Raw genomic sequence first — 26097 nt, forward strand, 5'->3', positions numbered from 1 at the left:
TAAGATTTAAAAAAAGCAAGCCAGTTTAGGGGAAAAAGAAATGATGGCTCTATATAATAAATAGGACTGTACTTAAACTATTCCTTCCCTTCATTCATTTCTCAGGAAGTGAAGAAGAAACATAGTGCATGCTTTAGGAGAGACTACAATAATATCCCCTTTATAAAACATTCAGAAGACTATTTAGCTAAAAAAAAAAAAAAATCCAAGCAGAAAGAGCCAATTTTTATAAAAAAAATCAGTACTAACTTCATCTCACAAGAAGGGGAGGACAGAAGTTCTCAGACAAAAACCACTCCAATTAATCAAAAATGTTTGAAAATGTTTGTAATTAACAAAGCTAACAGACCCCACTGTTAAGGAAAGCCACTAATTGATAATGCTAACCAAAACCTCCTAACAAGGCCAACTGCTTAGTTAGAAATGCTTAAGGAAAAAAGATAGTGTGACAACAGGAAATTTATTGCTGCTGGAACTGTTATCTTATCTACTCAAAACACAAATGTTATTCAACCTGAAAGACAAGAGATTATTCAAATAAAATACCAGTCTCTTTTCAAGCTACAGAATTTGCAAGCGAATATAAAGCAAACCCTTGAATATAAAACCAAATGTATCATTTTGAAGGATAAATGAAATATTATTGAAGAGAACGGGAAACGGCTTTGACTTTGTGAAAGATCGTTTTCATTTGTTGTCCACCAAAAAACATGCACACGCAAGAGACCAAACAGCAACCACGGTTTAAGGCCAAGGGCTGAATTTGACGTAAAGACTTTAATTCAGCATTGACTTTAAAAAGCAGCTATCCCTTACTGGTCTTTTTCATTCATGGGGGGAGAGTGCATTCCGATGCCTGCCCACAGTGGGATTACAGCACTTGAACTTGACCTATATCTATGGAAAGAGGAAAAAAACCCAAAACACACAAAACCATTTCCTGGTCTACATAAAACTCTGAAGCTGGAGATGTGTATTAGTTCATAACCACATCCTGGGCTAACAAGCAGCACTCCCAGATCAAATTCAAGTCTAACATATCACGGGTTACAGATGTTTAGCGCTTTTCAATGCACGATGAACAGACACCTTTCAGGGCTCTACACTCTCCTTACCCTGCACACCCAGGATAGCCTTTGTACCAACTCCACAGCAGTTTAGGTTATTAGTGGTATCTTTCTATACTTGATTTATCACATTGCATGGTACATAGACCCCAAATACCAGTTGAAAGAAGGAGGAAAAAACCTGTTCACTTTGTGGTTTGCTGCATCAAAACTATACCTAAAAATATGCTTTTAAAAGTACAGGGAATTTGCTGGGAAATCTCTCCATTTCCACAATTCTTCCAGGTTTCCTTCCACACACAAGATGGGCAAGAACAGAACAGCAGCTCTTTAAATCAACTTCGTCCCATTTACTTACTCTTTCAAGGCCACCTACAGGGCCAAAACAAGTCGTACTGCAGAAAACAGATCTAATCTTGAATTCCACCTTGTGACTTTATTTTCATCCCATAACCAAATACTACCAAAAGAAACACAAACAGGATATTCCTGAGGCAAAATTCTGTTAGATTAAAACTTGACAGCTAGTATTCTTTGCCAAGGGAATCTTATCCCCCTGGTTTGGCAGCGCTCACTGTAGTAACAAAACCCTATGTGTGTCCACTTCTCAGATGCACATCCATTAAATGGGAAAATAAATAATTTGTTTCTGGTATTAATTCCTGGTAAATACTACCACAAAGCCAATGGGAACTTTTAACTGTTGTATCTGCCTACAGGACTGAGCAGTCAGTAAATACACTGGGTTCAAAAGATCAATTCTGAGGAGAAAAGCAGCCAAAGGCTGCGGATACTAATAGGACGATCAAAGACTAGTGGCAGTGGGGAAGAGTGGCAACTCTTGAAAAAGAGTTCACAGATCCTAGTCTTGCACCACTTCTTAGAGCAAGCAGTGTTTATTTGTGGGGACAAAAGAAGTGCCCCACTTGCTAATTAATCCTAAAACTGAAATAGCGTAGCAGTACCTGACAGTAACTCTACAACTGCTCCAGATAAAGAATCCATGTCAAGACTGCAGCATATAACTGCAGATACCATAGTAGTGAGGTAGAAATACCTGTCAAGGTTAATTGCCTGGTATGTTTAAAACGAAAAGGGAGGAATGCCATAAGCTGCATTATTAAACACCGCTCCGTTCCAGAAGCCTGCAGCGTCACTGCCCAACGCCAAACACACCTATGTCACAATAATCTCAATTTACCACGCTATGGAATAAAATAGAACAGGTAGAGAAGCAGAATCTGCAGCCAGGCAGCAGGTTATGGCCGTCAATAAGCGTACAGGATTTTGTGTTGGGCAAGAGACGGCATTTCACAAAGTACCCAAAACAGCCTCTGAAAACAAATACATTAACCACCCTGTGCTGCAGCTGGGGGCAATGGCAACCTGGTCTCCCGTCCAATTGTGGCAAGCACCACTCAGAGACCACTGTTGAGCGTGCTGCTGAACTGGTGCAAGTACAAGACATACCAAAATTACTTGCTCAATAAGGTCACAAGCGTGTTTTGCCGTACCGAACCCTTCGGAAAACTAGGTCCCTTAGGACCCCAGCAGCTGCTTCGTCCTAAACCCGATTAGAAACCAATGCTTTCAGGTGCTCCTGCTGAAGAACCGTAACTTCGGATTTTACACAGGCATGCACACCCGAGCAAGACGCAAGCGTAGCTACAAGATCTGAGATTTATCGCGCCAATCACGACCAGGCACTGCCAGCCGACCCTTGCTTAGCGCGGCCGCTAACGAAGGCCGAAGCGCTCCCACCCCGCAGGGAGGGAGCCCGGAGCGGGGGGGCCGCGCGCAGCGCCCCGGGGGGGCCCGGGCGCAGGCAGCGGCGCGCCCCCTGCTGGCCCACAGGGAGGACGCAGCGAGGAACGGAAAAAGGCGCAAACGGCGGTGAAACGGCTGCCGCGCTCGGCGTGGAACACCAGGACCGAGATTCTGCAGGAAGTTAGACGGAATCGGCTATAATGCGTTCCTTAAAAGCACAACTCACTATGCACCATAACCTCCAGCGCACGGGACAACGCGTCGAGAAAGCAACCCCTACCTGGGTCAGTTCCTCTGCATTCGAAATGACAACCGGCTAACGACGATTTAGCGCACGCTCCTGATGGACACAGTTGTCCTCTCTCATGACACCCACAGAGAACAGCTGTGTATTTATTGGCATTGCCGGGGCATATATGGCAAAACAGAAAGGCTACCCACTGCTGAGGGAAAGCTCGTGGAGGTGAGCGTGACATTGTCTCTCCTCGTCATCAATTTTTGTAATTGGTTTTGATCCTGACAACCTCAACTCAACTCTCTCATGGAACAGCCTGTGAAAGCAAGGATTGCATTCTTTATTGCCAATACGACTTAATTCTTTAAATCTTCCCCTCAACTCACAGGTAGTAATGGGAAGGTCATACTTGCCAAACTGTTCTGGCCAAAACCTGACTTGCCCTCCTCAGAGAAAGCAAGAGCTCTGCAAAGGAATTAATCCCAAAACTATCAGACATCGTGAAAGATGAACACGTTTTTACATCTCACTAACATTCACAAAACAAAGAGCAACCGCAGAAGAATAATACCTTTGAATAGCAGAAAAATTACACAAGTCATGTTTATGGGTTATAAAAGCCCTTTTATAAAGCCATTTTTAAACAAAACCAAAAAGTTTACAAAAGAAAATAAAAGATACAGAAGAATGAGTTGCTTAATATATTCCAAAAAGGAGAAAAATAAAAGAGGGGACACAATTCCAACATGCTGAACAATAAAGGGTTCTTTTTCCTTGTGGTTTTTTTTTAATACAAAATACAAGCGAAGGATACACATACTTAAAACAGAGCTCAGGAGCAGGTATGCAGTCCTGGGAACCCTTCAATAAAAGCAAAGCAGGGTTTTGTTTTTTTTTTTTTTTCTTTCTTTGCAGGTACATACAGAGACTGGAATATGTAAAATTAAGTAGCACAAAAGACCATCACACAATTCTACCAATGAATGTTGCATCTATAAATTCACGAACATGGTCAACAGTCATGTTCACTTCAACCCCTTGGGGAAGAAAAAAAAAAAGTGTTGTTTTTATTTTAAATAAAGCATTAATGTTACATTCAGACTTAACTCCTAGTACCATGCGGTAGATCTCAGTATTGTCAAGGTATTGCAAGAGTCGCCAACCCTATCGGGCCCAGTGATGACAGCCATGTCTGCACACACACACCGACCGTGGGCCAGCAGCACTGTTTGCAGCTGCCCCTTTTTCTGTCTGCTCTTCAGATTAAAAAAAAATTAAAAGGGTTGGGGAGGGGAACTGCAAAGAGCCTGATTTTTAGAAAAGCTCAACAGGGGATTGCAAATACTCAAGACAAATATTCATTGCATACCATATAATGATGCCTTGCTGATAGCCAAAGGCCCAAGGCCCTACCTGGTGTCTCCTCCTCTACCTTCAAAGTGATTATTCAGGGTTTGCTGTGACATGATGTTCATGGTTAAACAAAAATTATGTAGCTCTTATTTACAATTTTTTTGTAACAATTGCTTCTGCGGGGGGAAAAAAAAAGTAAAACTCACAAATCTTCAGAACACAAAGGGAATAAAGATGTCAGACACTCCCATGCGCGCACTCACACCCGCGCACTCACACACAAAATACTTCAGGGGCTTTTACACACATTATTCTGGCTTAAGCTGATTGAGTATTTCTCCATCCCACCCACTACCCCTCCCAAAATATATATATAAAAAACCCTTGCCCCAATATACAAAGCATATGCACAATGGTGTTTTGCAGTCACACTGAGCATGCTCAGACCGATGGACCCACTCGATTCACCGCGGCTGAAGGGGGCAGGCAGTCTAGAGAGTCATCTCCAATAGTGGTTGATACACAGAGTCAGCACATCGTGAGAACTTGACTAGACTTAGAAATATCTGTGTTTTGTTTTTAATATAAAGAGTTCAATGAAAAGACATTCAAATGCCAGTCATCTACTGAAGTGGGAAGTCTAGAACGAGGATACACTTGATCTGGGGAGGTCTCGAAAGGACACTGTCATCTTTCAGACTCTGATATTCCTCATAGTACTTTAAAAAAAAAGTCATCTTGGACAGTAGGAACATAATAGTTAGTTTTGCTTCCTAGTTTCATTAGCAGACTTGTATTTAAACCTCCCAAAACTGTAGGAAAATACTCAAAGTTCAGGGAAAATTTTCTATTTGATCATATACATATAGAATATATAATTTCCACATATAGATGCGGGTCCCCCAAACTAACATATCCTATATGCCAGCAACTATTTTGTGACAGTGTCCCTTTAAATATCCATCTGCTTACATTTTCATATCCTGCCTCCCCCAACAGATGAACATCCACTTCTCAAATATTAAACTCATGGATCAGTTTGTAGTTTTTAAGAACCATGTGTTCAACAATATGATCTGTTATAAAAATAAACACTTCACAAACGAATTACATAAAGCAAAGCACCAGTTTCTACAGCTCAAAAGCTTCCAGCATGTTACAGTTTACTTCCCTCCCTCCTTAACCTGGGTGCCTCAGTGTCTATTGTACCTTTGTGACCATCACCAGCGGAGGGGAAGAAAAAAAAAAAAAAAGAAAAAAGAAAAAAAGGAATTCAAGCACATCTTCTGCCACTACCCTGGTAGCCCATCACCTGCGGATGCAGCTGTGTGGTGGCACAGGAGCTGAACATGCTCAGAACCATGACCCGGCATCAGTGAGGTTCCCTAGCAGAAGTCACCCAAGGTGTGCCGCTTCTCTCCCCACTCTTCTGCTTTGATGAAGTAAAAACAAAATTAAAAGCTTCTTGGCTGCCCCATTTCTACGTCTTGCTCTCACCCACAATCCATTCTGAAACCCATTTAGCTTGACATGTTTGGCATTCTCATGCTGATCGAACAGAAACCGAAGCAAATAATCTTTAGTATGAAATTGCAACTGAAATTGCAAATTTTTACTGATCAAGTCTTGTATCCAGTTAAAGACAGTACTATTGGCATTTAACTGCGAAACTGAATGTGGTGGTGTGGATTCAGAAACAGAATGTACAAAAGAATATATAATGGAAGTTAGTTATGAACTGCCATTTTAAGAGTAAGACCAGGGCAGGGCACTAGATGAACTGAACTTTGGAATAAATCCATTTACCTCTCTGCAAAGGCTCCAAAACTACAGCTGTGTATCAGAAGACAATCTTTTCAAAGCCTTCTTCTGTGAATGAAACTTTCTGCTCCATGAAGAACTATTCATGCTGCTAAAGAAAGGCATTTTTACAGCTTTCCTTCAAGAAATCAGAAAGCTTAATACAAATTAATTAAAAAGGACATTTAAAAATGTTAAGTCTGTAGCTACTGAAAAATGTTGTGTGCTAAAAAAAAAATAAATTTATTAACCTTCACAATTTTCTTCTATCTGTAAAAATGTAAACTGCTGCATTTCTAACAGAGTAACCAAGAGAACGTTAGGGCTTAGTGTTTGCAGAAATCAGCAAAACAGTAAGATATAGAAAAAGTTACAAAATCCCAGTAGTAGTACAGGATTTACATAGTGTTTGGGTTGTGACAAACTCAAAGATAAGCATCGTGCAGCCTGTAACAGCCATTACAGATCAACATATGAGAAAGCAGAACAGTTTTTTAAGATAAAGGGCCAAAATTGCCAGGCATAAAATAATCCAGTCCAAAACCTGAACTGAGAACAACGGAAACGTACTTTTCACAGCCTTAACTTTAGTTAACTGTGTTAGAAAAAAAACCCAAAAATATATTTTAAGTGGAACTTAGAAAATACACTCCTCAGAAAAAATCTGGTCTATCGGGTAAAGAAACAGCTGTTTGACCAGATCACCTAGAGGTATTCTATGTTTAAGTAATCCTGTTACATTTTAATACCAAAAAACCCCTAAGAACCCAAAAGACTAGAATAGCTTGAAACATAGTCTGGACTGAAGGGGAATAACTATGTGGACCAGATTTCACAAAAGTGTATGCTACCCCCAAATTTAATCCAGATGTTTTTTTTAAACTTGGCCATTTATTTTCCCGTATTACCCAAGAAGCACTGGACTAGGAGTTGGAGGGAATGCAAGAGAGACTGCTCTCCCAGAGATCTGGAAGGTGGGAAGAGGTGTGGGAGAGGACAGGGGATTACATTCGCTTCTTTTTCAAGACTGATACTTCACTCCAGCCTTAAGCTGTTCTGCAAAATTAAACCACTTTAAAAAAAAAAAAAAGATTTACAATGGAAACACCGATCATCTTTATTGTAACGGCAACAGTAGTTTCATTATAGTAAAGAATGTTAGAGAACTTAAATTTTTATAAGCCAAGGTAAAGTAATTTACCAGCCTCAATAAAATCCATGGCTATGAATCACACAAGACAATCACTCGGCTGTTATATTAATATTCCGTTCCACATTTTAGGCTCCACACTGTGCTCAGCATCTTCAGGCTCCCTATGCCATTCAGCCAAGTGTCCTTCCTGGTCATATTAGTGTATCACACCTAAAAGCTCTCTAAAATCCAAACAGGATTAAAAATCCGGTAGCATGTGCACCAGAAATCCAACTAATTAGCTGCCTTATGTTACCTTCAAGAGGCTGGTTACAAAACGTGTAGTTCTGTGACAAAAAAAGATGCAAAGCTTGTCAGCTATAAGATAACTGTGAGCAACATACAGAAAGCACAAAGGGTTTAAGAAAAAAAAAGAAAGAAAAATGGCAGGTCCAGTTTTCAATATTTCCACCAACAAACATGGCAGCAACCTCTGTATTAGGGTTTGAAAACCAAAGCTTGCGTATTTTAATTAAATTTAAAAAAGGATATGGCTGCTTTGATAAAAACACATTAAAATGCCACCACAAACATCTCAAGTGTCTTGCATTTAGAGGGACATCCTGCTTTTATTATAAAATGATAGCCCTGCTACACTGCTTCCAAATTCCACTTCCCTCCAGCTTCATCCTTTAATACTGTTCCCTGTTCAGCACTTGTTAGGCTTAGGGAGCAGAATGATGACCAACAGTTAGAAGCAGACATGTCGATGTGAGAGCAAAGCCTTCCGCACTGTAGGATGGAAGGATGAAGAAATGGAAGTGGTATCGGGGTGACGTTCACTATCGATGGAAGTCTGCTGTCCAACACTGTAGCTGGAGAGGCTGAGAGGTATGACTATATAGCCTTTCTGAGGACAGATGGAGGGAGAGAAGAAACACTTAAGCGTGACTCATGGGATCCGAGACTGACCAGAGCATTACAGGAATCCTTTGCTTCACATTTATAAAAGGACATCCCTCGCCCCAAAAGCTAAAGAATTTAGTTTTACACTACCCATTAATTTTTTTCCTCGGAAAAACTTTAAAGACATTTTCCACAATACCAAATGGAAACCAGAGTTTTAAAAATTGTTTTCAGTTTCTCTTCCCTATTCTGCCCATCTATAGCCAACCTTGGAAGAAATAAAATAGAGTTAGTGGATGTGAGAAGCTTGTAGGTTGTATATCTGAATTTGTATAGAATGAACTGCAATTTGCCTAAAGCAGAATAGTATTCTATCCAGCAAAGACAAAAGATCTCGCAATCTAATTGGAGGGTCTTTTCTAAATAAAAGACAGTGGACCATCTGCAAGTCTCTTGATTGCTTTCCACAAAAACCGTGCCTGAATCCAAGAAACACAGGTTTCCTCCCCATGTTTCCTCTTCCTCAATTGGAATTCACATCAACTACATTTTTTCTGAGAGTGAACTTGTATTAACAAAAGTCTGTTAAAGCATAGGTTCATTTTTTCCACATATTCAAATACAGAATAATAGTTTTAAAGAACTCTTACCAGCACTGGGAAATCTATTCTACTTAACGATTTGTAAGTATGGTTTCCACGTATCAGTCTCAAACCTTATTGCTTCACAACTGCAGTATCCCTTGAAAAAAATATATATTTAAATGGTCTGTTAATTTGTCTCAAATGGCTTTCAGATTTGGTGGGGGAGGGAGAACGGAATGGCCAACAGAGAACATTGACTTCAAAATATTACTGTGTAAGGGTTTCCTCTTATTAAAAAAAGGATACACTGTATTAAACAGCTGAAAGTAAAGACAGCATTCAAAGCCCATGAGTCAAGCCACAGCCAAAACCGTGTTCTACCCCTAAGTATGTTTTCTTTTCCTTTTTCTTTTTTTTCTTTTTTTTTTTAAACAAAGATTTCCTCAACTGCCATTTAATCTTCACCAGAGGGTGCTTCATCTTCAGATCCCTCATCCCCTGACTTCTCTGGTGCAGGGCTGGCTGATTTTTTCTTTTCTGGGGGACTTTCAGGTTCTTCATCCTCTTCTTTGGGGGATGGGGTCTTTTCTTTTGTTGCCTTGGAAGCTGTGGGGCGGCCCGCCTTCCCTTTGCCCTTCACTGGACTGGGAGTCACTGAAAAAAGAAAAAGCTTATAAAGGTTATGATCAGCAACAAAGACAAAAAAGTCATATGGCTTTACACAAACAGGATTTACAAGACACTTTGGTAGCAGGTTTAATTTTACTTTGACCATACCACACACATGGTGTTTTTTGCACTCCAGATTAGTAAAGCTGAACTGAAAAGTTAGCTAACAAGATTTTAAAACTATTTAATTGCAAGTCCTGACTAATTACTGGATATGACATCATAAACTAATATAGTTAGCCTCTTGTCAAACCAGTACATACGTTGCTATTATGATTTTAGACTTCCTACAGAAATGTATCAAATTTTCCTTTGGTTCAGATTTCTCCACCTTCCTCCACCCTGAAAACATCACAAAGTCCATGTTTCTTTCCCAAACAAAGCCACAAATTATATTATTTGGCTATGATACATAGAAAGTCAGACTGCAGCATCTCAAGAGGGAAGATTTTGCAATCTACGCTGTTTCGGCCAACAAGATGTAGATACTAACTCAATCTCTTAAGTAAGAATTAAAGCCACCTTATTATTTCATAGTGCTGCTTTAAATCACGGCAAGTTACATGAATTAGCCCTTCAACATTATACGAGAATGCCTACTGACCCCGAGGTTTCCACTGAGTCTTCTATAGTAGAAAAAGAAAATACTAGCCTCTAAAGCAAACTGCATAACTTACTTTGCATAGACTCACCTGTAGCCTTTAGCCTGGGCTTCGGCATTTTCTTTTCTTTCCTCTCTGGCTTGGATTTCTTGGAGACCTTTTTATTTTTCTTTTTTGAACTGCCATAGTCACTATCATCATCATCTTCCATGAGGAAGTCTTCATCACTTCCTGAATCTGCTGAAAGCACAAAGAAATTTAAGTTTTTGGGAAAAAGGAAAGGGAGCAGAAGATACAGTTGAGAGATCTGCCAGTTAAACTGTGGAGACAGGAAACTAGGACTCTGCGACCTTATGAGCTTCCACCTATCTTCTGTGTTACAGAAATTTGATATAGCCGAAGATTTTACACTAGTAGGGATAAAGCACTAGTATGATGAAATGGGCAAGTGTTTTGAGGTCCTCAAAATATGCTCCATCTCCTTAATAAGTAACCCATGTCAAAATAAAGAGAATCTCTTGACAGAGAGAAGTTAAGTGATCTTTTCAATGGCACTCATACTCCATTCTCCACTCTGGAATCATGTTTGCACTCAGAATTTCAGGAACTTACTCCGGTTCACTGCCATCTCTTCTTATGAAACAAACCGTCCTACTTTGATCAAACAAGGATGAAGCACTTTTACATCACCTGAAAGTAGTATCAATGCCTCAAAATAATGGGATAGCAAGAAGCAGCAAAATGCATTAAGAACTTTACAGTAATCTTTTAGGGCTGCTTTATGAAGACATACATCTTTGCCGCAAACATCGAACAAAAATTCTAGATGTAAAAAATGTAAGCTTGGTCTGTTGGACAGATAGGAAGTATCAAATACGTTACTGAGAAGGACAACCTACGTCTCCACTGTCACAGTCAAAAAGCAAAACTTCCTTTTGCTATCTGGCCAGACCCATAAACTCGTGTCTGGTACTATACCCACATCACATCGATTTTAACTTTTTACAATCCCATTTACTCACTCTCCTGGAACTGTGCCTCATCATCCTCTTGTTCTTCCTCCTCACTACCCACATCATCCATAAGCATCTCTCGTTGTTTAGAAGCTGCTTTGGATGCTGCTTGTCGTTGCTGACGCACATTTTTGTGGTCTTCTTTCTCATCCTCACTGTCCTCTGCAGCAAAAGTCACCAAGTTATAATGAAGATACAGAATACAAACTACCTAACTCTCTTGAGGTAGCACGTGGGCAAGACAAAGGTCAAGTCATTCATGAGAAAGTTAATCAGGACACTCGCTGAATAACTGAGCTGCAAGGAGAACACGGTCACATTCAACCTAATAAGCATGTTTCTGTAGTCACTCAACAATGATTCCTGTGCAGTGTCTTTCACTGCAAAGACCTGCAACCCTTTTTTTTTTTTACCTGCAGGCCTTTTCCTGGATTTGGAGGCGGCTCTCTTATTTTTTTCTGGTTTAGCCTTTTTTCCTTTTTTGCTTTTTTGAGAGCTCTCATAGTCACTGTCAGCTTTGCCATCATCTGCTCCTAAGTCATCATCTTCACTGCCAAAATCTTCATCTGGAAGGAAAAGGTACGAACATGAAGTTCCTTGTATCATTCTGAAGTATGGAAGAGAACTACAGGGAAGAACTTAACATACATCTATCTACCTGTGAAGACAAACTTTATAGCAGCATCATGTTACACAAAAAAGTATGTTATCCCAAACCAGGGCTGGAAGTAACAGCAGTAGAGGCAGCATCCAGCTTAAGATAAGTGTATTAGAGAAGTGCATGCTTCTCTAGTCAGAACAATTTCTTTCGTATGTCAAATCCTACTCCTGTAACTCTTACAAAGTGGTCTTTACTTTGAAGATACACTATCAGCACAATGTAGTTAGTTACCTGCCGAGTGTGAATCATCTTTCTTAGTCTTCACATCTTTTTCTTCTGAATCCTCACTGAAAGTGAGAAAAAGACAGGATTTGACTGCTGGTTTAACTCCGATTTCAGTCACTGCTGTATGGAAAATATCAATTTTCAGAGAGCAAAGTGATCTCTAGGCTGGGAATATCACTCTTCCTGGACATTACCACGTTATACTTCAAGATTACTCAGCTGCGTATGCAGTTATCACGGTTGGAAAGATAATGTTCGAACTCTGAATCACATACAAAGTTATACAGAGTCAAGTGAACCAACCAGGAAATAATAAGGTTGAGATGAATCATGCACTTTACTCTGAAACCTACCAATAATCCAGATGTCTTCCATTTTACAGTTAGAATTTTGGAGTTTTATATGCTAATGCATGGCTGAGTCTATAAATGGAATAAAGTTTTATTCTGAATAGATTTATAGTCATCACTTGTCTTTATGTCACTGGTTTTTTTGAATCCTTCATTCTGTGTGCATTGCTGTATAGCAGTTAACTAGCATATATTTGGTCCACAAGCTCCCAAACGATCTGATCTCTGATGGAGTTTCACCACTCCGTTCTAGTGGTTTCAATCCTCATCAGAGGGTATCCCTATCAAGCAGGTATTAATGTTCTGTTCTTATCCAAAGCCCCATCATTAGTCATTACCACTGTCCGGAAAGGGTTTTCCTTCCAGCATGTAATAACATGCACTCCAATCAGAGAGAAAACAAGTGTTTTAAACAGGAATGGTGAATACTCTGTTGAGGGCCACTGACATACAACATATGCTTCAGGAATGGCTGAAGTGAGGAGTTTGCCAAGGTCAAGAAATACAATAGATCAAACCTTTGCTACTTTCAAATTTAGCAGTTGGAGCCAACACACAACATCTCTCAAGAACTCTAATAGTTTAGATAACTTGTCACATTACAGCCCCTCAGGCCTGTATGTTTTCACTTTTATACACACAACTGTGGATTTCAATCACTTAAATACATGAGTTTGTTTTACATGCAAGCCCTCTGCAATGTTTGTGATACACATAGAAGTGTTCTTACATACTTAAAAATCCCCAAAGCTAATAGGACATCAAGGTCAACTATTTAGTTGCTTTGGGAGCTGCCTAGCCCAATTTCCTTACATGTCATACCCATTAAATCTTTGATTTCAGGTGTTACAGGCATTTGCCAGGGTGAAAACAGTCTCTCCCTCTCAGTTCACAACAGCAGGTGGACCATGCAAATACTCCCATGCCTACATTCCGCTTTCACCTTATAGAACAGGAGCACGATGGGGAAGCCTCTTAAGTTACCTATATTCCAGCAAATGGTGCAACAGAATAAAATGACACCTTGGGCTTATAGAATAAGAACCAGCTGGCAGAACCTCCATCCCTGAAGTTGATGTCTGTCATGAAAGCCGTCAATTGACTTAATAGGTCTTATGGCAATCATTTGCTGACCACATTTGTTGTAAAAAGGAAGACACCTTCACTCTACAGGACAGACTTTCACTATTCAGTAGGGCATCACTTAGAACTGAGTCCTTTCACACTGCTGGAGCAATTCAAGTTATCAAAACAAGCTTCTTTGTTTCTGAATTAGACAAAACAGGAAATAGGAAACAAAGAACCACAAAACTAACAAATGGCCCTTACTCCTAACTGCCACTGCACCGTCCCATTTAATCTTTAACCACAGGAATGCTCTGAGCATACCAAAAAACATGGAAAATGAAATGCATCTTGCTACTGACTTACCTGGATAATTGCACTAGTTGCCAATTTTTGTAACTCGGATCATATTCCTTCCCATTCCAACTGTCTAGGTCTGGAAAGCTATTTTAGTAACTAATTACTAGTGACAAGCACTTTACACATGATTTCTCTGTCTACTTGAATAAGAACGAACCACCTCAATGTCCAAGCTGGTTATGAAAGCTTTGTGACTGAGAGCTCTGTATCTTACACTGCAGAGCTTGAATTCCACTTACAATGATTCCTCTTAGAAGATACTGCTCCCCACATACAGGACAAGGTTTGGAGACATGTTCGTAACAGATGAAATGCTTCTTTTACCTGTCCTCCTGAGAATTCTTCCCAGATCGCCTCTTATTTTTAGCCTCCCGGGGAGATGAACGGATTTTCTTGGATGGGGGACCTGAATCTCTTCCATAATCTTCATCTGGACGGGACAGTACAAAATGGTTTTGAATCAAACTCCCAGTTCCCAGCAAACTGACTTCCTCAGCTATAACTTAAACTGACCATTTCATGCACATCAATAAGATGCCCTTCAAAAAAAAAAAAATCACAAAGCTTCAAACAAAACTTTATAGAAGCAAAGTCCTGTCTCAAACTAGTGATTTACCTTTTCTTCTGCCAACAGCACAATAAAAATGCCACGTACAATCAAGTCTGACATAGGAGTATTAGGAAATATACAAAAAACCTCACAAGAGAACACAGTATCTTAATTTCACAGCTAGTCAGAAACACAGTTATCATGTAAACCTACTAAAAGTTAACATCCATATATATTTCTACATGTTTTTAATGGCAAACGCTTTATTTACTGTCCTATGATGGGAAAAAGTATGTCATTATATAGTAGTTTACAGTGTAACTTTTTACAACTATTACACAATACCTTATACAAGATGAGTAACAGGACTGCAATTAAGAACTATGCATATTTGTTTCCATTAATTATCAGTGCAACCTCACTTAGCAAACAGTAGCAGTATGTCTATTTTCTAAGAACACAAAACATATTCCATATGGCTTCCAAAAATATTTAGTTAATTCACGCAGAACATACATACAAAGATTTTTTTTTTTAGATGCAATTCACAAAAATCCCTGACATTATGGGATTAACTAGAGTCCACTAAAATAAATTGAAAACATATTTTGCTGTAGAAAAAAAGTGGCATCAGGAAGATTCTGCCACAGAACATAACATAGACCAAGGAAGAAGACAGTTGCTGCCAACAGCCTCAAGGCACTACAACAATACAAGCATTAAATAATAAGATTTCTATCACCATTGTTTGTTTAATACAAAACATATGAGAATCATTATATTTTCAAATACTTATTAACAGTTCAGAGACTGTGAAGAGCAGAAACTCCTTAGAATTTAAGTTAAAGATGTGACTAGAAGAAAAACAATTAATATGCAAAGCAATAAATGAACTGCTCTAGCCCAAGAATATTACATTGTTAAAAAAAAAGTCATTACCAGCATCATCTGATTCCTGAAACTGGGAGTAATCGACCACCTTCCTGTTCCTGTTAAAAAGCAGGGGGGAAAAAAAATTAGCAATTCATAATCTCACAGATACAAAAGCTTTCTTCAAGTAACAAGAAAATTCCGTATTCTTGCTTCCAGTGCAGAGTTTGTAGCTCAAAAACATCCCAATAAAACCCTCACAAATAAGCCACCTATACCTTTGAAGTCAGAAATGACACAGTATATTCTAGCACTTTCTTAAGGAGCTATTATAATAGACTGGATTATATTCTCAGAATTTGAAAGCGCTTTTTGATAGGTAGCACTCTCGTATGGCTCATGACTGCAGTGAGGAAGAGCCGTCTTAACTTATGCTACATGGTTCTTTCATTATTAAAACTATACATCTATCATTATTACAACTATACTAGTGAAAGAACTATTTTAAAGCAGTATCTGCACCCCAAGATTAAAGATGCATTTAAAGAATGCATCAGCCTCAACTTTAAGCCAGAGCTCCCCCTAACACCCTGTCTCAAAGCTGTGATATTTAAGACTAGGATTCCAGGTATAAAACAAGTACACAAATATTATCATGAATTAGATAAACATTTCCTATGTTTATCTAATGCTCTTTTCTGAATTTCTGCTTCTCACAGCTTAAAGTAATCATGCTTGCTCTCATACCTTCTCCTTGAGATTTTTGTTTTCCCATGTATTCCCTGTTTCTAAAGCATTTTAAGTTTTCACGAGGGGCTTCTAGAAGCTTTCTCAATTAGTTACTTTGATGCTCTAATAAGATGTAAGAGAACTGTTAAAATGCTTAGCTCTATCACTAGGCACAACAATGGAAGAAGATATGCATTTCACCCAACCTATGTTATTGGACAGCAAATGAGCATGACCCATACTTTCTTTACCTCATCAGCACCTTCTCTACTCTCTAACCAAACTGAAAGTAGCACAGGTAACAAGGTATCATTAACAGTGCAAATGCAATGGCCAATTCTAGACAAAAACAGTTAACTACACAAGCAGCTATTACTGAAATCAATGCCTCACTTGCCAACAAAATTAGATCTATTTCTTTAACTTACCAAAAGTTAAAAAACAAAATATAAGTGATTGTTGGCTACTTTCTCAGCACCTGTCCCAACTACTTTATAGACAAGACATAACTGCCCTATAATACAGCTACTCAGGGGAACCAAGACAGCTACATAATTGAATTATATTTGAGTTCTAGCTGAGAACCCCTCAGATTCCAACCATCCACCTCTTACGGCCGACACGCAATGGGACGAGAAGGCACAGCTGAAAAAGGCACCAGAGACTCAGACACCCCTCCACACACATTTTACAATCCCTTTGACCTAAAGCCAATGATGAACTTGATTTTGCAATAATCATCACGTGAGCTCACCTCTACAGCTAGAGAAGTCAAGCAAGCAATAGGTTAAGTGACCCAGCATCAGACTTGAGGACCACTGCAAAGAGAAGCCAACACAAGCTCCATCCAGCACACGAACCACAATGCCCTTCCCTCTCCTGCACTGCAGAGCACGACCTCTGAATTTCACGTTCAGTTCCCATAACTGAACTGCACTTTGTGATTAATATCATGCATTGCTGATAAGACTGTTTAGTTGAAAGATACCCCAAAAGTCATTGTTGCGTTCTGGCTGTTGATCCGTTTGAAATCAATTATAAGCCGCGCTCCTGTACAAGTACCTCTATTCATGGCTTAAAGCAGCAGCCTTCAAAAGAGAAAGGAGCATAATTATTTTATTTCAACCTACACCAAGGCTCTTAAAAAACTCCAAGAAAAACTCCCAACCCCTCAACAAAAAAAACAAACAAGCAAACAAAAGGAAGGCAAGACCAGTCATTAGATTTCTATAGGCTGAATCCCATCCAAGCTTCAGAGTACACGTGAGTGGAACAAAGTACAACAGCAATGTGCTACAGAGCACTGCTCGCTCGCAGTCCGAATATGGTAAAATACCAATTTAGGAATACAACTATTGCCAAGGCTTGTTATGGTCTACCATCCAGGGACTCAAATTCATGTTCAAACAGGTAGTCTTCCTGAAGATTGCCTCCTGACCCATCTCACATGTGAAAACACCAATTTTATTCGTGAAGCATCTGAGGAACAATAGTTACTAAATAAGATATTTGATTTGGTGTAAGTATCAGGTATGAGGTTTTTTCCCTGTAGAAGCATAAACAGGGGAAAAAAGTAGAATTGCCACATAATCTGTTCTAGCAGCTTTGTAAAAAAATGGTTTCTGACATCACCTATCTAACAAGCAAGATGGAAATTGCAATATTGCCACCTTGTAGTAAGTTGGTCATACACAGTTTCATCTTGCTTATTTCAAGTCAGAGACCCATATTAAATCAGGTACTGAAAATGTAACAGTCAGATAAAACATTAATGGAAAACATTGTCTATGTCCTTCCTTTTTCTAAGCACTGTACCCTATGTTTTCAGCTAGAAAGTAAATCTTGCTAGGCTCTCATTACCTGGTGAACAGGAGTAGTGATATTTGTATCAAAAAAAAAAAAATATCACTATGACAGAAGAAAACAAGAGAGAAGGCTGTTTGGCTTGCTTTATGTTATTTTGCAGGGCAAGGAGAAGGGTGGAGGAAAGAAGGAATATCTACACTGATACTTCTGAAGATAGAAACTTGCAAGTCTACTCAACAGAACCAGAGAAGCTCACAAGGGCAGAAACACCAAACAAACTGCTCTTGCATCCGCCATTCTCCTCACTCTTTACTTGTCATTCACCCCATTTAGATCAATTTATGTTTTCTTTAGAACTGTCAACAGCGGTGATGTGCAATGCTTAATAACTACAAGTTTGCAAAGAGAGACTACATCTTTTATTACACTAAGGTGATAAAAACACAGTAGATAAGTTCACTGGAGTTAAAAGCCAGAAAAAAAGCATTGCCGGTTTTGTCAATGAAGAGTATCTCTTTGCCACTCACAAAAACTAGAACATGTTAAGGCAAGCAACCAGACATAAAAATAAACTATTAGTTAAATTCAGTTAGACTGAGCATAAAAAGATAGTCTAGTAGACATCTGGGATGGATATTGTTCAATCTGGTTTAAAATATGCACTGAAATTGTAAGATAACTTACTTGTTAATTCAGCTTAACATTTAAAGTGCATGTGAGAAGGAACTGGGGGAGGAAAGGTATAGAGAGAGGTCCCGATAGCATTAAGTTTTTAGTAACAGCTGTCAGTCCAATATTTCTGGAATAAAGAATAACTCATCAACACATTACGTTGCAAGCACTTACTTAGCAAAGTAATACTCAAGTAATTAAATAAGAACTCATAAATGCACAGTAATTCGTACAACCCATACTCAATGCCTAGCAAACTGAAATTTTGAAATGATGAAAAGCAATACTAACATTTAAAAGGATCATTAAATGCCTAGACAACTGAATAAGGATTGAAGGTATAGTGGGGTATAGTAATACCCCATCTTCAGCTAGTGAGGCCCCTAAACCCTCAGTCTTTGTAAGTCAACATGTCAGAATACAAACTAACAATCAGTCAGAAAGCTTTTGTTTTGTTAAAAGGGAATGCTTAGATCCCCAGATATTTCCACAAGCATTAAAATCCACAGATAAAGTCCAAGTTTAAAAAAAATACATATACTACTGAAAAGCAATGCTAGAAGGGAGTCTTCAAAAAGCTAGTAACTGATCTCATCATGCACTGAAGAGGAATGTTTAGGTCAAATGATTACCAACAGAAGTGACAACCTATCTTTTTTGTTTTGGTTTGTTTGTTTGTTTTTTAACTACCGCATTTAACCAATATAACCATCAAACTAAGCATTTGTGAAAAAAGTTATGGACCTTTCTTCATTTCAAAGGCTTGGTGCAGGTCTGGCACGGACAGAGTGGTCAGTTTCACTTTCTGGTTCTCATTCCAGTTGGTAAAGGTGTCCCACTTCAAGGTCAACATATTATCAATAAATATTGCCATTAAAAGCACCCCCCTTTGGTGCCTTTTTTATACATAGATAGGAAAAAAGAGAACTAGGAAATATTTCTTATAGGTACTTTCAAAGTTGTGCAAAACAAATATTCAGTGCTAGATTTAGGCCTTAAATGAACAGACATTCACGTACAATTACGCATCAGAAGTTGAAACATCGAAGCCTAGTGACAGTTATGTACCTAAAACACGTCACTATGGTGTTAGTCTATTTAAAAATTGGCACAACTGTACTCAGACAAGACTCACCGACTAGAGGTTCCCAATTACAGAGGTCATTGTTTGGGTCTGGACTTGGTGTAACTCCAAACGTCTGTAAGACTAGGCACTGCTCATGGTATCTGCAGAATTTTTAGGGATACACATGACTTGAAACTCCATAAAACAATTAAATGATTTATGCAGCAACAGTTTAAGCAGTCTTGTGCCCATCCTCTATTTGAACCTAACTACAGTTGAGAAGATTTAAAAATACAATATAGAAATGTTCTGATGCAGAGCAGGGGGAAAAAAAACAAACCCCAAAACACAAACACACACACACACACACACACAAAGTCAATTCTGCAACCTGTGTTGTTCCTGGTATTTTAATTTTTATTGTACTTCTACCTTGCTCTTTGTTTCTCTTTGGATTGAAAGTTTTCAGAGCAAGGACCGTACCTTTTTACTTATCTGGAAAGTGTCTATAGCTTATCTCTGGACACTACCACACATTATTATTCAAGTTAAATGCCAATCCCCAACGAAGTGTTGTTTTCCTGCTATCCCATGGAAGTTTTCCAGTATCACAATATTTGTATTTTACATTGTCCAGGTACAACACTGGCAACAAGACAAGTTATATTTAATACATAAATATATTTTTTCCTGCAACTAAAATTTCAAAGGACCACCCTTCCACTGTAGTGCCAATACAAGACTGGGATTCAAGAGTTACTAATAAAGAAAAATTAAGTACCTAAAGCCTTGAAGCACTGAGATAAAGCCAGTTATGAATTGCTCTAATCTTACAATGAACAAACAAAAAAAACCCTGTAATTTCCATACTTGCCCACACCATTTCATTTTGCAATGCCTGCAGGAGAGGAGTACCAGCAAGTGAAAGTGACCAGCGAGGAAAAGCAGAAGCAAGCTCCATCAAATTTAAACTCAAAATTCTTACTTAAAACACATTAATTGATGCTGTATATGAAAACAGTAGCTCAAAATGTTTTATTTCATTTGCATTCAAGAGTAGATAGGGACATAATAATGTAAACACCAACTCCAAATGCTCTTTGCAGTTGTCGTGGTTTAACCCGGCAGGCAGCTAAACACCACACAGCCGTTCGCTCACTGCCCCCCTGTGGGATGGGGGAGAGAATCGGAAAAAAGGTAAAACTCGTGGGTTGAAATGAAGACAATTTAATAGGACAGAAAAGGAAGGGAAAATAATAATAATGATAAAAGAATATACAAAACAAGTGATGCACAATGCAATTGTTCTTCACCCGCTGACTGATGCCCACCCACTTCCTGAGCAGTGGCCTGCCCCCCCCCGGCCAACCTTCCCAGTTTTTTGTTCAGCGTGACACCATATGGTGTGGAATACCCCTTTGGCCAGTTTGGGTCAGCTGTCCCAGCCGTGTCCCCTCCCAGCTTCTTGTGCACCCCCAGCCTCCTCACTGGCAGGGCAGCATGAGAAGCTGAAAAGTCCTTGACTTAGTGTAAGCACTGCTCAGCAACAACTAAAACATCAGTGTGTTATCGACATTACTCTCACCCTAAATCCAAAACACAGCACTATATCAGCTACTAGGAAGAAAATTAACTCTATCCCAGCCGAAACCCAGGACAGCAGTACTTCAGAAGAGTTAGCCACAAGATGCAGAGGTTCACTAACTGTAGGTTCCTTTACTTTTTACTGTTTTCTAACAATAGTGCAGATACCATCATTAACCACCCAGGAGAAGTTTAATTGTATAGGAAGTACTTGGCTCTGAGCGCCAGGCACATGAAGCCTGTAAATACTGGGACTTTGTTACTACTTCTTAACAATTTTAAGAACCTGATTTCAACAACCAGATTCAGTCTCAAGGCAGTCTTCTACCAAGAAGTAGAGTAGAAACTGGGGATATATGTTGGATTTTATCAAGTTCCTTATTTTAGGTGTGTATATATTCACCAGAAACTAGGAGACATAATAAATTAATTCAAAGACCACTGAATAGAGGAAAACATTTCCAACACTAAAACTTATTCTGATGAGGAATATTTCACCAGACTTCCATATTACCAACAATACACTAAGATATTCAGAAAAAAAATATATAAAATTTTAAAAGTTTTGGATTTAAATCTATTAGGAAAGCTCTCCAGTTACTACCAAGTAGAGCAATACGATGCACTAGCCACTGAATATTTACATTTTTTCCCCCTGAAGGGGCTATTAAATACAGCTAGATAGCGGATTGCTAGATCTATGACACATGCCAAAAGTTTTCTGCTACTAATGGCCTGTTGGACTTTGGCACTTAATTTTCCTGTAGACCAGTGCCTGTCAACTGAGGGTAAGACAAGTCAGATCTTTCACAACACTGCAGGATTTTACAGATTTTTTTTTTTAAAACTTATTTTTAGAAATGGTTGCTTACAAAGTTACTTAATACCAGAAACCTTAGAAGCTACAAAACTTTCAAAGATACAACACTTTCCTTACCTGTAGCAAGACCCCAGTGCTGGCAAGTAAATCACCAGCAGAACATACACTGAAGTGTCACCCTGAGCAGCACAGTCACATCACCACTGTATTTCAGAACAGAGGCACTGTCATTCAAGATCAGACCACTAGTCCATCTAGTCCAACATCCTGCCTTGCAAAAGGCCAAAGCCTGATGCTTCAAAGCAGGGTATACCCAGTCCTGTTAATCCACCTTTTGGACCTGAGACAATTCCCTAAGACCGGAACTTGAGCTTTATTTACCCTTACCTTTGCATGCAGGAATACACTATTGGTCAAAAAAAAAAAAGAGCTATGAAAAAACAACTGTTTCACTAATCACTGTGCCAAATCTCCCTACTTGGCAAAGTAGTCCTAGTTTCCATTTATTTTTTAAACTCTCACGTGTTAGAGATATTACTTAAATATGAAGACTATCACCTATGAATGTATACATGTAAGTTTTACAGCCGCAATTAATTTCATGTTTATTATTCCGAAAGATCCAAAATACCTAGGATCCACACACTAGATCAGGCTTACTGGGAACAAAAGTATAACCAGTTACTTAAAGTATCTTGAGAATGAAAAAATTTCAGAGCATAACTTCTGAAACCTCTTACCTTTTCTATAAAGACAATTTAAATTACAAGTTCACTCTCCGAGTACTTTCCAGAGAAAAGTAAAAAAGAATACACTCCTCTCTCCTCAGTAAACTTTCAGATACATGGCAAGTTCTCTATGCTGTAGATTTTCAAAGTTATCACGATTCAACAACGTAGCTGAGATTCCCCTGCAACTCCATGCTCCAGGTCCAACGCTGTTTAACTAAAGACACAAACACCACGACCTAGCTCCTTTACTGTTGGGGGGAATACATCCCGTTTAGCTAAATGGCCCACGGCTTCCTCCTCCCCACGACCTCAAATCAGCCCTCTCGGGGGGCGGGGGGGAGAAAGGGGGGAAACACCAGTAGGAAACCGACCCGGGGAGAGCAGTTAGCTACCGGGCGAGAGGAAAAGGGCGTGTGTTCAATGCTGTTCGCAGCAGAGGGGGCGGCTCCTCCGAACTCCTCCCCTAAACGTGGTTTAACTTGTCTGCACAGCCCCTCTCCTCCAGACCCTCGGTGGTCACGGCGTATTGCATGCGTGTCCCCTCCCCCTCCCCCAACCCGCGTGGCGTGGTCTGCTCTGCGCCCCCCCTCCGGTTCCCCCCCTCTCCTGGAAGGGGGTGCGGGGGGCTGCGACAGAGGCCTGCTGGCGAACACAGCCTCTCGCCCGTCCGCTCTGCGCGAAGTGGGTCACGGTGGATCGCAAAGATTCACTTTTCCCGTTACAAAATGTGGGACGCTGTACGCAGCCTCTCTCACGGCCTCCTCTTTGCACCCCCCAAACGGCGCAGCGAAGCGCGCTGCCGCCTCCCTGCTCCCCCAGCAAGCCCAGGGCGATGCACATCACTCTACGCCAGGCCAGCAACGAGGCACGTTGCAAATAAAAAAAATATATATAAAAAGTTGTAAGGAAAAAAAAAAAAAAGGGAAGTACAGGAGAAAACGGCCCATGCTGCATCCGCGCGGCCTCCCTGCCCCCTCCGCCGCGCACGCTCTCCTCCCCACGGCCACGCAGCCGCCCCTCGCCCTGCGGGAGCCCCGCCGCACGCCTGCCCTCCAGCGAGCGTGCACCGTTCTCCCCGCCCCACGGCGGCTCGGCCGGGCCCGACCCGCCTCGGGCTGCCCCTGCCCCGGGCACGGCCTGCGGCGAGGCCTGCTGCGGGGAGGGCGGGAGGGCCTACACCGCCGGCCCGCCGCCGGGGGCCGGGCCCGGGAGGAGGGAGGGAGGGAGGCAGCGCTGGCGCCGCGGGTGGGAGGAGAGGCGGGAGCGGGGCCTCCGCGCTCCGCCAAGGACTCACCTGACAGGCCTGGACATTTTCCCCGGCGGTTCGGGCCCGGCCCGGGGGACGTCGCCCAGCGCTGAGGGGAAGGAGAAAAAACGGTCGCCTGGTGCGGGCTCGGCGTCGCCCGTCCCCTCCCCGGAGCGAGCGGGAGCCCTGGGCCCAGCGCCTCAGGCCGCGCCTCCGGAGCCGCCTCTTCCCCCTCAGGAGCTGCCGCCGCCGGCCCGCGCCCCGCCGCGGGAGACGCCCGCTCCTCTGCGTGGGCCGCGCGGCCCCCCCCCGCCCCCGGTCACCGCTCCGCCGCCGCCGCGGTCGCCGCCGCTCGCCGATCCCCCCCGCAAAATGGTCGCGTTCGCACCGCCGAGAGGATGCGAGCGGGGGGCGGTGCAGCCTATCCCGCTGGCACCACCTCCTCCCCCGCTCATTGGCCAAGGCGGGCGAATCGCCGCGCCCCATTGGCTAGTTCGAACCATCACGGCGGGCAGACCCTGCCCACTCTCCCCGCGGGGAGGGGAGGGGGGCGAGGACGCCCCACACGCTCAAGCTGCTGTGAGCGGCAGAGCGGGCCGCGGCGCTGCCGGCAGATTCGCCACCGGCTCCCAGCGCCCCCGCGCCGCCGCCCCGCGCCGGGCCGCTCCGTCCCGCCTCAGTGGGCCCACGCTGCCATCCCCGGTACCCGGCCCGGATTTTCCCCGCGGCGCACGGGGGCTGGCGGGGCCGCGGGGCCCGACCCGCAGATTCGCCGCGCGGGGCCTGGCGTGGTTTTGGAGGGAAAACGCGGGGAAGCGGCGCACCGCCTCGCAGCGGCCCCGGGGGCGTCGAGGGCCCCGCAGCACCGCCCCCGGGCCCGCCCGGCAGCGCCGCTCCCCTGGCGGTGCCCTCCCGCGCCCGTGCGGCCCCACTGCGCGCCCCACGCGGGCCCGCGCAGCCCCGTGGCCTCAGGGCCCGGCCCACACGGCCCCACGGGTAGGGCCTACAGGGCCCTGCGGCCCGCCGGCTCCCCTCAGAGCCCCCCCGGCTCAGGGTGCCCCCGTGGGGCTGCGCAGGGGCGGGAGCGGGGCCCGGCCGCGGGCCTGCCATGCCCTCCAGGCGCGCCATGCTTATCACGGCTTAGGAAGGGAGGTTAGGGCCCGAGGGGGGCGATCCCAGCGCCCTCCCTCTCGTCGCAGCCCCTTTGTCATGTAAGCGTGCCGCCATTCAGGGCCAGACTTCAGAGGGGTTGGCCGGGGGGAATACACAAACGGGTAGAGCACCGGGGCCGGCGCGGGGTCTGTCACAGAAACAACGCCCCGACCCCGAGACGCGGGCATCGTGAGATCCCAGTGCGCTGGCTGCGCAACGCCGGCAGGCTCCGACAGCGTGAGGCTGGAGCAGCGCCGCGCCGCTCTGCGGCGAGCCCCCAGGCCGGAGCAGGTCATGTTGTGCCGTGGGGTTTGTAATAAATCTGCGTACTTCCACATCGCTTCTTTGTTTCTTGTGACGCTGATCAGCCCTAGATTCGGTGTGGAATACTGATGAAGAAATGCAGAAAATTAATTTCAGCAGGTGTAGATTTCATTACCAGTACTGATTTCATTAAGCCACTTTCCCCTCCACTAGTCAGCAGATGTTAAGAACATGCACAACTTACGTAAGATACAAGAAAGTCCAGGGAAGGTGTTTGGTTCGTTAGACTTTAAATTCACTAGAAACCCAAAATTACTCATTTTGTTTAGAAAAGGACCTGCTTTTGCTATGGAAAAATAAAACTTATTCCACCATCCATTAAAATGGCAGCTTCTGCAACACCAAGTCACTTTTGCTTTGCACTTCAATCTTTACTCATTCCTCCATTTTATTAAAAACAGTACTTAAAACATTTTTTTATATGTTGCGTTATCTGAGAAGACTGGTTTGACAATACAAAGATGGTCAGCTTTTTACCTAATTATAGGAGTAATTTGAGTTCATTTAATGCTTTGCTTGAGCTTAATTTGTCTCCTTCGGAATTACTGCCATTTTTCTGATCAATTCAGATGTGCCCTGTCCTCCGTGCAAGTCAATACTCATGAAAATCAAGCTGATCAGGAAAGAAAGAGGGGCATTCAGAGCAACGGCCTGCCTGCATAGCCAGCCCCAAAATACACTGTGTGAATTAATGAGCCATAAGGAGGAAGGCGTATTAACAACCAACCACATCAAGGAATTCTTTTCTTTCTCCTCTT

The 26097-nt window shown here is 42.1% G+C and overlaps 1 protein-coding gene across 5 annotated transcripts; it reads right to left on the reverse strand.

Moving 5' to 3' along the window:
• Nucleotides 1–7314: 7314 nt before the first annotated feature.
• NUCKS1 (nuclear casein kinase and cyclin dependent kinase substrate 1) lies at nt 7315–24264 on the reverse strand. Of its 5 annotated transcripts, none has more exons than XM_075174263.1 (9): nt 23912–24123; nt 19552–19643; nt 15279–15328; nt 14114–14219; nt 12021–12134; nt 11542–11694; nt 11138–11290; nt 10206–10355; nt 7315–9498 (listed from the first exon to the last, which is right to left on the reverse strand). In XM_075174263.1, exons 1-9 carry the CDS (start codon nt 23926–23928, stop codon nt 9299–9301), a joined length of 1035 nt encoding a protein of 344 aa, XP_075030364.1. In that variant the 5' UTR covers nt 23929–24123; the 3' UTR covers nt 7315–9298. The 5 variants fall into 5 exon arrangements, with proteins under 5 accessions (XP_075030364.1, XP_075030365.1, XP_075030367.1 ...); XM_075174264.1 differs by having other exon boundaries at nt 10206–10352; nt 23912–24120; XM_075174266.1 differs by lacking the exon at nt 19552–19643 and having other exon boundaries at nt 10206–10352; nt 12021–12076; nt 23912–24264.
• Between the last annotated feature and the right edge of the window lie 1833 nt (nt 24265–26097).

This window comes from Calonectris borealis, chromosome 26, assembly GCF_964195595.1.
Source record: "Calonectris borealis chromosome 26, bCalBor7.hap1.2, whole genome shotgun sequence".
NCBI lineage: Eukaryota > Metazoa > Chordata > Aves > Procellariiformes > Procellariidae > Calonectris > Calonectris borealis.